This window comes from Balaenoptera acutorostrata, chromosome 20 (genome assembly GCF_949987535.1).
Source record: "Balaenoptera acutorostrata chromosome 20, mBalAcu1.1, whole genome shotgun sequence".
NCBI classification, from domain to species: Eukaryota; Metazoa; Chordata; class Mammalia; order Artiodactyla; family Balaenopteridae; genus Balaenoptera; species Balaenoptera acutorostrata.
This window is the reverse complement of record NC_080083.1, coordinates 63145625-63160162: the sequence shown is the minus strand read 5'-3', so window position 1 is coordinate 63160162 and position 14538 is coordinate 63145625. Positions and strand designations below refer to the sequence as shown.

The 14538-nt window shown below is 36.0% G+C and overlaps 1 protein-coding gene across 14 annotated transcripts in view; it reads left to right on the top strand.

The window, feature by feature from the left end:
• The window catches only part of CEP112 (centrosomal protein 112), a 417120-nt gene that overhangs the window by 58437 nt on the left and 344145 nt on the right, over positions 1–14538 (top strand). For 13 of the 14 annotated variants that reach the window (XM_057536338.1, XM_057536336.1, XM_057536335.1 and 10 more), the window contains one exon: positions 12040–12126. The exons of the other annotated variant lie outside the window; for it this stretch is intronic. In XM_057536338.1, the coding sequence (XP_057392321.1) occupies positions 12040–12126 (87 nt within the window). The remainder of the gene's footprint in view (positions 1–12039; positions 12127–14538) is intronic. 14 annotated transcript variants of the gene reach the window in all.

The following is a 14538-nucleotide window of genomic DNA, read 5'->3' as shown; positions in this document are numbered from 1 at the left end:
TGTATTTTATTTTACTGATGGACCACATTTTATTAATATAGATTCCTACTGAGGGATAGAGGTTATGTATTTTGCTACAACAAATAGTGTTTCAAGAATATCCCTGTGTATATTTTTATGTATTGCATATTTCTTCTTATACAATAAATTCTGTGAAATTGAATTGCCCAGTAACAGGGTTGCAGGTTTAAATTTTTGATTGACATTGACAGATTGCCCTTAAAATGAGGTTATGTCTGCCTCAGGCTGCAGGCTTGGGTGAGAGCAGGGAGTGACCGCCAGTGGGTGTGAGAGTTCCTTTTTGGCGTGATGAAAATGTCCTAAATTAGACTGTGGTGATGTTGCATAATTCTCTGATGTATTAAAAGACATTGAATTGTATATTTTAAGTGGGTGAATGTTATAGTATGTGAATTATGTATATCTTAATAAACTATTAAAAAAGGTTAGGTCTATTTGTACTTGGACCAATAGTGTATGAGAGTGTCTATTTTCCCATTTCATCATCAACACTGAATTATAAACATTTTTGATTATCTGTGAGATGAAAAATAGCATCTTGCTGCTTTGATATTTCCATTGCTTTTATTGTAAGTGAGAATGAACATATTTTTTGTCTGTTTATTGTCTTTTTAATTTCACTTTTGTGAGCTGTCTTTTCTTATACCTTTCTATATTTTTGTTAAATTGTTTGTCTTCATTGTGATTCCTAAGAACAATTTATATGTTAAGGAATTCAGGTCTTTGTCATATATCTTACAAGTATTTTTCTCTGTATGTCTTTTGATTTATTTCTATTTTTTTAATGTATAGAAGTTTTCTTTTCAGTAGTTGGATCTATCAGTCTTTTCTCTATGGCTTCTGGTTTTTGTGTTTTGTAGAAAAGACTTTCTTATTCCAAGATTATGGAAAAAATTCATATTTTTGTCTCTTTTTAAATCTTATTTTTGTATTTAAATCTCAGATCTATTTCACAGGGTTTTACTATGAGTAGTGATGATAATCTAGGTTAGTCAATTCTTAATGTTATAAAATCAAAATTTAGGAAGTTGAAATGCTTAAGTTTAAGAATGCAGTAAGTGTGGAGAGAATTGAGTGACGTGAAATTCTATACAGATTACAGAGTTTGTCTGTGTTTAATAAATGATTTAATTCTTTTGATGCTTTAGAGAGTCCTAAAATATTTAATTAGCCTTTGGAAATCAAACTTTATAAAACACAACTTCCATTTTAAGTTTATAACTGTGGAAAATACCTTAGATGTTAAATGAGTAATATTTGCAATATTATTTTATTAGAGTTGAAGAACTGTAGTAGTTTTCTTTTGATTGGTAAAAACACACCTATAAAATATTTTAAGATTAGAAGTTTTTCTCAATTTATTTGGCATTATGGGAAGATGTTCAGTGACCGTGATCCTTTATTTTAACCTTGTGAACCTGTCATTCACAAACATACTTGGACTTGTTTGCCTTTGTAATTGCTAACACATTTCCTGTGATATCCACATCACAGAATTGTGTGACCTTGAGCACCATCAAGCAGTGGGGTTCTTTTTTTTTTTTTAGTATTCTTAAAAAAGATTTCTGACATAGATTAAGATATTTGGAAAACTGTTGTCACTGAAAATGAAAGAAGAGACAACACAAGGGGAGATCAATTTTCAGAGCAACCTTCAGTTTTCAGAGAACAGACAGTAGAAACTGCTCTTTTTGTGAAATAGAGTATTTCCTTTGAACTTCACCTCCACCCATATTGAATGTTCCCACCCATTGCCTAAAAAGGGATGTTGCTTCTTTCTTACACAGAATGCCAATTAGGCATTTTTTCCTTTTGCAAATCTACTAGTTAAATGTAGAATTTAAATAAATCCAAGATGATGTAATCTACAGTCACTGACGTAATAAATGAGAGAATTTATATTTTAAAACATTTCTTATGAATATAGCATTCAGATACACGCAGTCTTACAAACTATAATGAATAATTATACAAAGGAGAACCATTGGAAAGTGCATGCAGGCAAGGATGAGATCATTGCCAAGACGTCAGCAGCCTGCTGTCTGACTCTTCCCCATCTTACCTCATCCATCTCCCCCAGCAGTAACTGCTATCCTGACTTCTCTGGTAATTTCCCTCCTTTGTTTTTAAACTTGACTTTACCACCAATGCCTGCATTCTTAAAAATGAAAATATTTCTGTTTTAGTGGATTTTGAACTTCATTTAAATGAAACTAAACTTCACATATTTTTTTGCTCAATAGTATGTGGGTGACGTTCATCCTTGTTACGCCATTTAGCTATAGTTGGCTTCATTTGCATTACTTTCTATTCAGTGAATCTTCCAGTTTCTTGCCATTTTGTCGATGAATCTATTCTGATTTTTGACTTTTGCAAACAATAACCCTATGAACAATCTTGTACATGTTTCCTGACACACATGTACAAGAGTTTCTCTAGGGCAGTGGTTCTCAGAGTGTGGGCTGTGAACCCTGTGGTCCCCAAGACTCTTTCATGAGGTCTATGAGGTCAAAATTATTTTTGTAATAATATAAAAATGTTATTTATTTTTTTACTGTATTGACACTTCCATTGAAGTTGGAAACACAGTGCTGGGTAAAACTATATCCTAACCCACATCAAGGCAGTGGCACCAAATTGTACTGGTAGGCATATTCTTCACTGTCACATGCTCACAGGGAAAAAATTACCAATCTTATTTAAGAATGTCCTCGATGAAGCAAGTAGAAAATTATTAATTTTATTAAATCTTGTACCTCAAACATGCATCTTCTGGATATCTGAGTGACGAAATGGAACCATGTATAAAGAACTTATGGTTCATATCCAAGTGCGTATCAACGTGCCAGAGGCAAAACCCTTGTGTGCTTTTTTTCAGTTATGAATTGCAATAGCTGCTCTTCTTGTGGAATATCATTTTTATTTGAAAGAATGACTGAGGGACAAAATATGATTATTTGGACTTGGATATTGTCAGACATTTTCTCAAAAATGAACAAATTGAGCCTGTCACTTTAAGCAGAACAACTGACCATATTTGCTGCTGGTGATAAAATTTGACCTTTTAATACAAATTAGAATTTTGGCAACCTTGTATCAGTCACTGTGAGCTCGAGAACTTTCCAATACTAAGACCTTTCCAATGAGATCTGTGGTGATATGAAACAGTGTGAAGTTTTTATATTATGTAATGAAATTTTCAATATTTGGGAATCTCTATAACTCATTGAACTGATGTTTTCCAAATGAGTAATGGATGATGTTATAAAATCACACATAGGTAAAAGAGCCATTCCAAGTTCAAGATAGACCAATAGAACTTACTGTGACAGTGTGAAAAGTTTCATATTCTACAATGCAAGTAACTTTAAAAACCTAGCACTTATGAGTGTTGGTTTACTTAAAAAGAATATCAACAATTTTTCAGAAAGGCTATTAAAATACTCTACTTTACAACTACGTATTTCTGTAAGGAAACATTTAAGGAAGAACTATATTCCTGTATTACACAAGTTCTTAGAGATTGTGGAGGAGGAGGGAATACTTCTCAACTGCTTTTATTAGGCAGTCCCGACATGGTTAAAACCAGAAAGAACATTCCAAGAAAAAAATCAAGTCCCCGTAAAAATAAAAATGTAGTAATGAAGTTCATTGTTAATACATTGAGAACAGACTTTTATTTAGTAAATGATCCTGGTACAACCTTTCATTTACTTGGAAGAAAATAAAATTGGGTCCTCTCCTCTAAAAACAAAAATAAACAAAAACAAATTCTGGATGTACCTTTAACCTGTAGAGGCCCAGACAAAAAAAGTTTCAAAACAACAAAAATCTTGACATCAGAAGATTTTTCTAACCCAAAAACCTTTCCAAACCCAGAACGTATAAAAGAAATGATAGAAATATTTGACTCAAGTGAAATAAAGACTTTGTAAGGTAAAAAAATACAACAAAAGATCAATAGAAAAATAATCGATTTGGGGAAAATATTTGAGACAGACTGTCTTAATGTACAGCATACCACGTTTTACTGATTGACAGACAGAAGCGTGGATTAAAATTGTGAAAGGGCATTTCATAGAAGACCAGATTCATAAGGCCCCAAAACATGTGAAAAGGGGCTAACACACAGTAATTTTCAGGGAAATGCAACTAGAGTAGTAGTGAGATATCTACTCTTGGTGGAATTGTGAATTTGCCTATAACAGAGGGCAAAACCTATTAAGATATAGCCACCATCGAACGGTTGGCATGTCTTTTGAGAATCCACCCTATAGAAATCAAAATTCAAGTGTGTTGGACTCATATATGAGAATGTTTTGCAGTGTTGTTTGAAGTGGAAAAGGACTGAAAATAAAGTGAATATGCATTAAGGAGAATGGTTGAACAAATTTTGTTTTCTCCTCATTAAGGAATAGTTGGTAGCTATTTAAAAGAATGAAAAAAACTGTAGCAGGTGTTTTTAGAGGGATTTCCATGAGATATCGTTCAGAGAGAAAAACAAGGTGTAGAAAACATGTATTTTTGTGTGTGAAACATTCATAATAAAAAAAATTATATATCGCTAAGGGTGTAACAGTTTAAAGAAGAGAATTTACTTAGCTCTCATACAACAGTGCAGGGCATGTCGGGAGTGTGCTGCTCTATGATGTCATCAGGGACCCAGGCTGGTGGGGAACCTCTCCAGCCTCAGCACACAGCTTCAGTCTCTGCACCTGAGGTCTCGGTTGCTCACCAATGCCTTATCTTTTAAGTGTGATCCTTCAGAAAGAAAGAGGGTGGAGAGAAAGCCACTTCTAAAAAAATATGTCCATCAAAGTTGCCTGCATCATTTCTGTCCCATTATCCCCCTTGACCATACTTACATGTGGGGCAGCCATCTGCCCAGCCCAAGTTTGGTGGTGTTAGTGAGGCCCCAAAGGAAGAAGAGGAAAATAAATGTCTGGGGATCCGCCTAGTCTGTGCCACAAACCCCCATACTGGTGCATGCATTTTGCCCCTTTATAGTTATATATGATTCTGTGAGCATGGCAGAAGTTACGAAAATATACTCCGTTGTTAATGTCCGTATTCCATACCCCATGCAGGTGTTGATGGAGGAGAGGGAGAGAATCAAATAAAAAAAGGAAAGGAATACCAAGGAGTACAGAGGAGCTAAACAAAATAAACAAAAACTCAGTATGTAATATGATTATCTCTATGTTTCATGTAAATTGTGTTCCTGTATGATGTATGAACAAAATTTTAAAAATTAGAAAAAAGAAAATACCAGCATACACTCTGTATGTTTAAATATCACTTCTTCCCTTAATGTGATGAGTTCCGAGGAGATTAGAAAGTACTGTTTAGGAAGATTTCATACATCTCTAAGCCCCAGTGGTAAGATAACAAGAGAAGGAGACACACTGTTATTTGTGCTATGCTTATAAATAAGCACAATGAATAACAATTGGCATTATGCAATATTACAAATGAACATTTTGATAGTAGGATACACTGGAGGTTTTAATCAGGAAGAATCTTAATCACTGACACCATAATTTCCTCTGACTAGTAACTAATAGAATTCTCTAAAAAGATGATTGTAACAATTAGGTATCTGAGTAAGTAGAGTGATGATTATTTTATAAATCACTTCTTCTGTAATTTGCTGTGATGATTGTTGAGATGTAGAAAGAAAGTGTGACTAAGCAAACACATTGTTGGGTTGTGTTGCTGATAATACTTTGGAAGTAGAGATGGTTGACTTCGGTCATGCTTTGACCATGCAGTAGAGATGGTTGGCTTCAGTCATGCTTTGACCTTTTGTGCCTTACAATATAAGGCACACAAAATATTTCAGTGATATTACAATGGCTACATTTTATGCATCATTTAAAACTTGCCAAGTTGTAGAGTTATTCTTTGCGTGAAAATAAGTCATGCTGTTGTGTACATTTTGTTCCTTTAGACATGGTTGAGGTAGTCGGTCAACGTGAAAGCCTTGAGATAACATTGAAGGTTGTTCCTTGGTATTTTAAAGTGTGTAGTGATTCCTATCTAAGTAACTTTAATACATTAGTTTCCTTACAAACTCATTAAAGGTTATTATGCTATTTTGTCCCTCTGCTAATTTCAGTTCAAATGTTAGACATAACTTGCATATGGACAACTAGTAATAATAAAAAGTAGGATTTTGAATAAGAAACCTGCTTCTCTGTAAGAGGGAATGTTGATTATCTGAGTGAATAGATTGGTAAGTGTTCCTTTAAAAAAACCCTCAATCCAAAATTTGTGAATATTCAGTTGAGTAAAATGACATTGGTAATAGTCCTAAAATCTAATTAGTTACACTGTAAGCAGGATATTTTTAAACCCAAGGAAATACTTTTACATGAAGTAAGTGAGCATTTTCATCAGCTTTATTCATTTGGTAGGAATGTCCAACCTCAGAGCTATTCTTTGAAGGAAATACTTCAGAGAAAATGGGGCCCAGTGGATTTTGTAAATAAAATTTTTTAAGCTCTTTCTAAGCAGAAATTTCAGAAGTTCTCTTTAAAGAAGCTCGTGGGAAAGCCCTCTTCAAAGTGAAGCTGCCCAATTGCAGTGCCTTTGCTTTAGCGGCCGGTTATCCGTAGAATGGCTTGTCACACACTCCCCTTACCCTGTGGGGCTGTCACCATCTCTTGGTGGCTTTTACTTCTTTTTCTAGAAGTAGGTGGTTTAGCCCTGGGGTGGTTCCAGTCATTGTCTGAGTGGACCTTCTGGTCATATTGCCTAGGGACTTGGTCCAGTGAGGTGAGGCTTTCCTCTTCCGTTTATCCCAATGATTCTCACGGTAAAATACTTTTGTTGGGGGCAGATGGCCCAGAGGGATACGTCAGCTCCAAACCAAACCTCTCTGGCCTTAGAGGCTTGCTGTCAAGGTGAGAGCAAGTCTGCAAGGACGTTAAAATGGGACAGGAGAGCGCTCCCTTTTCTCGCGCACTGCTTTACGAGGGGCTCCTCTGCTCACACCCCTCGTGGCTCCCTCTGCCGTAGCCCGACACTGAAGATTCTGTCATTGAGGCTCCGCTGTTTCTTCGCCTTTGCCATCCTGGTTCAGTGGGGCTGCAGTTCTAGCTGGGCTTTGGCTGTTGTGTCTGCGCAGAGAGCCTGAATGACAGTGGGGCTCGGCTTGGGAGGACGCCAGGATTTACTGCACTGCCCAGTTTCTAATACCGGCGAATGGTTCCTTCACAAATTTTATCCTGTTTGATGGCTGTTAATGGTGGGAGGTGAGGTCGGTACTAGTTACTCCATTACAGCCTGAAGTAGATCTCCCTTCTTCTTAAGTTTGAAATTGATAGCATATATTCTGAGCTCAATTAAGGAAAACTTAAATGTTGTTTGTAATCGAGTTACTTGGAGGTCAAACAAATTAGAGGTGTTATTAGAGTCTTTCAATTTCAGTCTTTTGTGTTAAACTAAACTAAGCAAGGCTGTTTAATGTCTTTTCCATACACCTGTGGGTATGTGTATAAAGATGCACACATATGTATAGCTGTCTACATTTATAGTTATATCTATATCCTGTATCCTGTATTGCCTTTATATACTGTACTAGTTAGATTGTTTCCATGTTGTAATCCTGATGATTTATCATGAATCATGCTGTAGAGTATAGGGCAGAAAGATAGAGCTATTCTGTGCTGTTGAGGTCAAGGGAAGAGATACCCTTTTTTTTTTTTTTTTAAAGACACCAATTGTACTTGAACATTTGTTATTATTATTATTATTATTTTTAATTAATTTATTTATTTTTGGCTGTGTTGGGTCTTCATTTCTGTGCGAGGGCTTTCTCTAGTTGTGGCAAGCGGGGGCCACCCTTCATCGTGGTGCGCGGGCCTCTCACTATCGCGGCCTCTCTTGTTGCGGAGCACAGGCTTCAGACGCGCAGGCTCAGTAGTTGTGGCTCACGGGCCCAGTTGCTCCGTGGCATGTGGGATCTTCCCAGACCAGGGCTCGAACCCGTGTCCCCTGCATTGGCAGGCAGACTCTCAACCACTGTGCCACCAGGGAAGCCCGAGATACTCTTTTTAAGTTAAAAAAAAAAATTTTTTTAAGGATGTCAGTAGAGACACTTTCTCTATCATACCACCTTGTGATAACTTGGTGTTCACTATCTTAACCAAGTTATTAAACCTTACATTGGCAATATTGGGACAAACCGACCTCCTAATAAGATGGAATGAAAAAGGACGCAGCATCACTTTAGTGTCATTCTTGCCAAAATCTGGTAAGTCTAATCATGAGGAAGCATCAGACAAATCCAAAGTGAGGGACACTCAGTAACTGGCTGTACTCTCCAGAAATGTCAAGGTCAAGAAATACAAAGAAAGGCTTTTCCCAGTTAATGGAGATACGTTGCTATGACAACTAGTGGCAATGTGTCATCCTGGATTGGATCCTGGATTATGAAGAAAATAGATATAAATGACATTATTGTGATAACTGATAAACCTCGACTATAGACTGTACATCAGATAATATTATTGTGTTAATGTTACATTTCCTGATTTTGATGACTGCTGTGGTTCTAAAAGACAGTCTTTGTTTTAAGGAAACATACACTGAAGTCTTTAGGGATGATGTCTCTGGCTTCCTCACAAATGGTTCAGAAAATAATTTGTATTATATATATGTTGATATAGGTATAAAATGATAAAGCACATGAAGCAAAATGTAAACAGTTGGTGAATCTGGCTAAAGAGTATACGGGAGCTCCTTGTGCTATTATTGCAACTTTTCTTTAAGTTTAGTATTATACCAAAGTAAAAAGTTAAACCAGAAAAATAGAATTTAGATAGATCTCTTTGGTTACAAGAACAGAGATTCATGAAGCTACCTAAAGTAAACAGGAATACAGAAATTCTTTTGAATTCAAGTAAGGCTCGTCTCATGGAGACCATTGAAGCTGCTTCCTTCCCATTTCAGATGCTGTGTGGCTTCTAGTCTGTGCTGTTTTGTGTATTTGCTTTGCTTTCTTCTGTTTCCTGGATTCATCCGCTTTCTCTTGGTTGCTGCCCCTCGAGAACTGGGGTTTGTTCCCCAACGTAGCTGACTGGCTGAGAGCGAGAATCTGAGTGCTTCTTCTCTAGCTCGTGGATTCCTGAGGCAGGCGCCAGGCATCTGCTCCTAACCGGGTCAACCAAGCTTGAGGCAGAGCGGGTGGAGGCGGTGGTGTCGGCTGTGGCCGCACGGTCCCGTGGTGTTCAGGGCTGGACCTCGGAAGCTGAGGCCTGACACGTTCTCTCGGAGGTGCTGTGGAAAGACGCAGCAATGAATTGTGTCTCCGGCATCTGCCCAGCTTTGTCATGTTGCTTTTTGAGTTAGATTCCTCTACAGTAGACCCCCAGTGCTTCTGTTGAGGATCTTCAGGTGGACGTAGATCACCCAGCCCCCTTTTTTTAAAATGAGGAAGGATTATTGCGTGACTTAGAAGCCAGAGGATGGAAACGTTCAGAATTTCGTCCTTTTGCGTAGTAACTGGACAGCTCCCTCCCTGTCTGCCACTCATAACGTTTATTATTTTTTCTTTCACTTTTATTGAGATATAATTGGCACACAGCACTGTAGGAGTGTAAGGCACACAGCATAATGATTCGCCTTACACACATCATGAAACGATGACCACAGTAAGCGTAGTGAACATCTGTCATCTCACAGAGACACGTTAAAGAAACAGAAACATTTGTTTTCCTCATGTGGGAATGCTTAGGGTTCAGTCTGCCAACAACCTGCGTTTGTAGCGCACAGCAGTGTCCGTTCTCTTTGTCGTGCTGCTCACTACATCCCTGACAGCTGTCTGTCTTGTAACTGGGGGTTTGTACCTTTGGACCACCTTCCTCCAGTCCTCCTTCCCCCCACCCCCACCTCTGGTCACCACAAATCTGATCTCTTTTTCTATGAGTTTGTTTGTTTTTGAGGTATAATTGACCCACAACACTATGTGGGTTCCTGGTACACAGCATAGTGATTTGATACTTACATACATTTCAAAGTCATCACCATGATAAGTCTAGTTACCATCTGTCAGCATACAAGAATATTACATAATTATTGGTTATATTCCCCACATCATACCTTTCATACCCTTGAGTCACTTATTTGTAACTGAGAGTTTGTACCTCTTAATCTCCCGCACCTATTTCTCTCCTCCCTGGACCCCCTCCCCTCTGGCAGCCGCCTGTTTGTTCTCTGTATATATGACTCTGTTTTGTCATGTCTGTTCATTTGTTTTGTTTTTTAGATTCCACATATAAGTGAGATCATAGGGTATTTGTCTTTCTCTGTTTGACTTATTTCACTTAGCATAATACCCTCTAGGTCCATCCATGTTGTCGCAAATGCCATGAATTTATGTTATGTTAGCTTTTGTTTGTAAAATTTTAAAATTTCATTTTGATATATTTATTTGATTATGCACATTTATCATTAGTTCAGATTCATTATTTATTTAAAACAGTAATTGAAAAATATGAAATATATTTCAAAAATTTTCAAGAAAATGTTTTGACAGTACGTTTCTAATATTTTAAAAGCAAAGAAACTAACACACCATTGTAAAGCAATTATACTTCAATAAAGATGTTTAAAAAAAAAAAGTGAATAGGTAAACAAACTGTGGTATAGCCACACAATGGAATATTATTTGGCAATAAAAAGGAATGAAATATTGATACCACAACAACATGACTGAAGAATCCAGACAAAAAAATAGTATGTATTGTATTATTCCATTTATATAAAAATCTAGAAAGTGCAAACTAAGGGAGAATTAGAGGGAGGGATTACAAGGACAGTTTGGAGAGCGATGAGTATGCCTACTATTTTGACTGTGGTGATGGTTTCATGGTACATACATAGGTCAAAATGTACCAAGTCGTACAGTTTAAATATATGTAGTTTATTGAGAGTCAATCATACCTCAATAAAACCGTAACCAAAAAAAAATAATAAAAAATAAAAGCAAAATTTCCTGAAGGTTATAGACTGATTTTTTTTTGCATACCTACTTTGTACCAATCATTGTACTGACTATGGTTACTTAAATGATGTCATTGAATATAATTTTCACAACTCACTGAAGTAAGGTAATTATCCTTAACTATTAGAAGAGGAAATAGAATCTCAGAATGGTGACTTGCCCAAAGTCACCACAGTTAATGTCTAGTGGGATTAGAATTAGAGTTAAAAATGAGGCGTGTCAGACTCCAATGTACATACTCTTTTAAATAGTAAGGAATCAGGTCAAATACTTTCACATTTAAGATAAATTTTCTGTTGTTCTTCTTAAAACCTGTCACTATTATTCTTTTAATCCTAAGATGCACTCATTATTATTAAGAAGTGTTGGTTACATTTTTGCTGGCTTTGCTCAGAACACTGGTGGGTTAGGTGTCAGTCTGAGGAGGCTAGGAGTTGTTGATGGATGCTGGAAGGAGATAAAGTCACTGCCCTGAGGTAGTCGGAGTCTGTAATTCCAGGAGAGAGAACTGGAAAATCTGTGCATTATCAGTGATATGCCTATATGGACATTCATTCGCAAATAGTTATATTTAAGTATATAGGTAAATAAGAGCATTTAGAAATGAGTACGTAGATGTAAGAAAAGAAAAAAGTAAAAAGTTGAATAGAGACTTACTCAATTGAAAAATAATAAACAAAGGCTAAAATACCAAGTGGATTTAGCAAAATATCACTTTAAAATGACTGCTTTTTGGCGGTGGAGTGGACTGGGGATCACTGATGAATCTGAGTTTGGTATTTTCACTTTTGCCTGTCAAGTGAGATTTATTCAAAAGACTTTTAATTAGCTTGGAAGTAATCAAAGAATGTAACCAACATATTGGTATATGTAGTATGATTGCTGGACTAGTGGCTCTAAGGTAAAGGTGGAAATGATACTCTCTTTCATATAGGTAGTTATTTTAATTTGTGTATTTTTGCCAAAGGGAAAAGTAAATTAATCACACCTTTGAAATATTTTCCTTGAAGTTGGACATGAAAACAAAAATGATGGAAGCTAAGTATCATGAAGAGAAACTTAAACTGCAACAGAAACATGATGCTGATGTTCAGAAGGTAGGGTATATACAGTTTATTATTTTATTGATATTGAATATTTGAAATATTCTAGGTCTTGCGACCATCCATCCATCCATCCATCCACTTATTTATGTACTTATGGGAGTCTATCTTATAAATGGGATTTGCTAAATTAATATCCTAGCAAAAGTTGATCTTTAAACCTCACTTGCTAAACAGATGTATTTATGTAAATCCTTATAGTTTACATGACCTTTTAGTTCTTCTTCATCTATCGTTGGAAGGCTGGTCTTCTTATAGTCCTTTACATTCTATCATTACCTTTCATAAAGGCCGAAATAAGACATCAACTGAAAATACTAGAGTTTGTTTTGGTCTAAGATTCTTTCAGTTTTCTGGAAATTAAAAATTCCTTTCTTTTTATTTATTTATTTATGGCCGCACCTCGCGGCATGTGGGATCTTAGTTCCCCGACCGGGGGTCGAACCCACGCCCCCTGCATTGGAAGTGCAGAGTCTTAACCACTGGACCACCAGAGAAGTCCCTAAAATTTCCCCTTTAATTTAAAAAGAAACCCTTGTATTTAGTTCTCTTTGGTATAGACTGCGTGCATTGTAATGCTAGCACTGCCAGTGTGGGCTTTTTTTTTTCAGTAGCTCGTTGGGATTTATGCCTTACAATATTTCAATTTGTACTTTGAAGTATAATTTTTCTTCTTAATGAGCACAGCAAAAGTCATCAATTTATAATTATTGTACATTGAATTTGAATTTATAACTGTAGTTTAGTATTGATTTTAAAAATGTAATGGTATATAATGTATAATTTTAATATATGATGTATGAATTTGTAACTCATGGAAATTGATCCAGATGGAAACCTGGTGTTGTCTGTTTTGGAACTAAGCCTGTGACCCTGCTTCACAGAGTTAAGTGACAAAGGTGGAGACAGGGAGCTGAGGCCACAGCATCACGTGCCCATGCTTTCGTAGAGCTGAGAGCATGCGAGTATTTAGTCAGGTGCGTGTCTGGCTCACCTTCTTTGAGAGCAACAAGACAGAAACCACTGGCTGAAAATTAGAAAGAGAAAAAATATTGAATCCTTTTCCTTCTCCTTTCCTCTTTTCCATTCAAATTTTAAAGGCAAATATTACTTTCTGCTCTTACTAGTATTTTACTTTACTTTAAATGGTTCAAGAAAAACAGTTCTCTTTCATGGATATGTTAGAGATTCAGTAATATAATTTCAATATAGCATATGTATATGTCCAAATGAAATAGAACCTATTGATGTATAAGATAAATAAATATAGAAATATATTTGGGAAAATCATGGTAATAGAATTTGAAATAGGCTTCTTGGTATGTCTGTTACAAAGCTCTAGTCTAAGAAAAACATTTAATAATAGAATCCTTTCCAGGAATTTCTCTTTTAAAATAAATTCTGCATGAAAAAAGAAAGCAATGCAACTAGTTTGAAATGCCAGGTAAAATATAAATAAAATCCTTGACCTCATGCTAGATTTGGAAAGTATATTCATCAGTTTGTTGCATGTATGCCATTTTCTAAGTGTTAGGAATTGGGAAGGAATAAAATTGAGAGTGTTTTATCTATTTGCATACATTCTTTTCCTTTTTTGCTTCTTTATGGACATTGGGCTCAAACTATCTCCTTTTCTTATTTACCAATCATTCTTAGAGGTGGGACTAAAACAATGAAAGGTAAAGTAAAATGCTGGCAATTAAGAAAAAGTTGGTTAGACATTGATGAATAACCTTTTTTAAAAAACTGAATTTGGGTATATAGGAAATACACCTCAACCACAAGAAACGTGGATATTCATACTTCTGCCTCAATTTGGTTTTCTTTTTTCCCTTTGGTTAGCACATTTTTTTTTTCTGCTTGCAAACTTTCTTACTCTTTGGTTATTCTCTAGTTTTTTTTTTTTTTTTTTGCGTGTAGATGTACTTAGAAGCATATAATCATAATTAAGTTTATTACATGATTCATTTAAAAACTTCTGACACAATATAAATTAAGGATGTAAAATATCCATGCAATTTTTGACATATTTTGAGCTGACTTTTTTGATTCCCAGTAGCAGAACTAAATATAAAAGAAGCCTATTGCATCGCATGTTCCCATGTGTCTGGGAATTCTTGTTATTGTGCATGAAAGTGATAGAAGAACACTAGTGGGAGGGTTCAGGGATGTGCGTGTCTGCAGATGTTCTATCCCAGTGTGGTGGGGAGGTGAGTTGTACTGTATCAACATAACAAGTTTCTGATGGCTTCTCTCTGCTAGTTTGTGACGGCTTAATCTCTGAAGTATATTTTAGAGGATCACCTAATTTATCATTTACAGTCTCCTTAAGAATTGGTACATGAAAATTCAAAGCAGATAACATTTCTTTTGGTAATCAGTTATTCTAGTGTAGTTAATATTTTG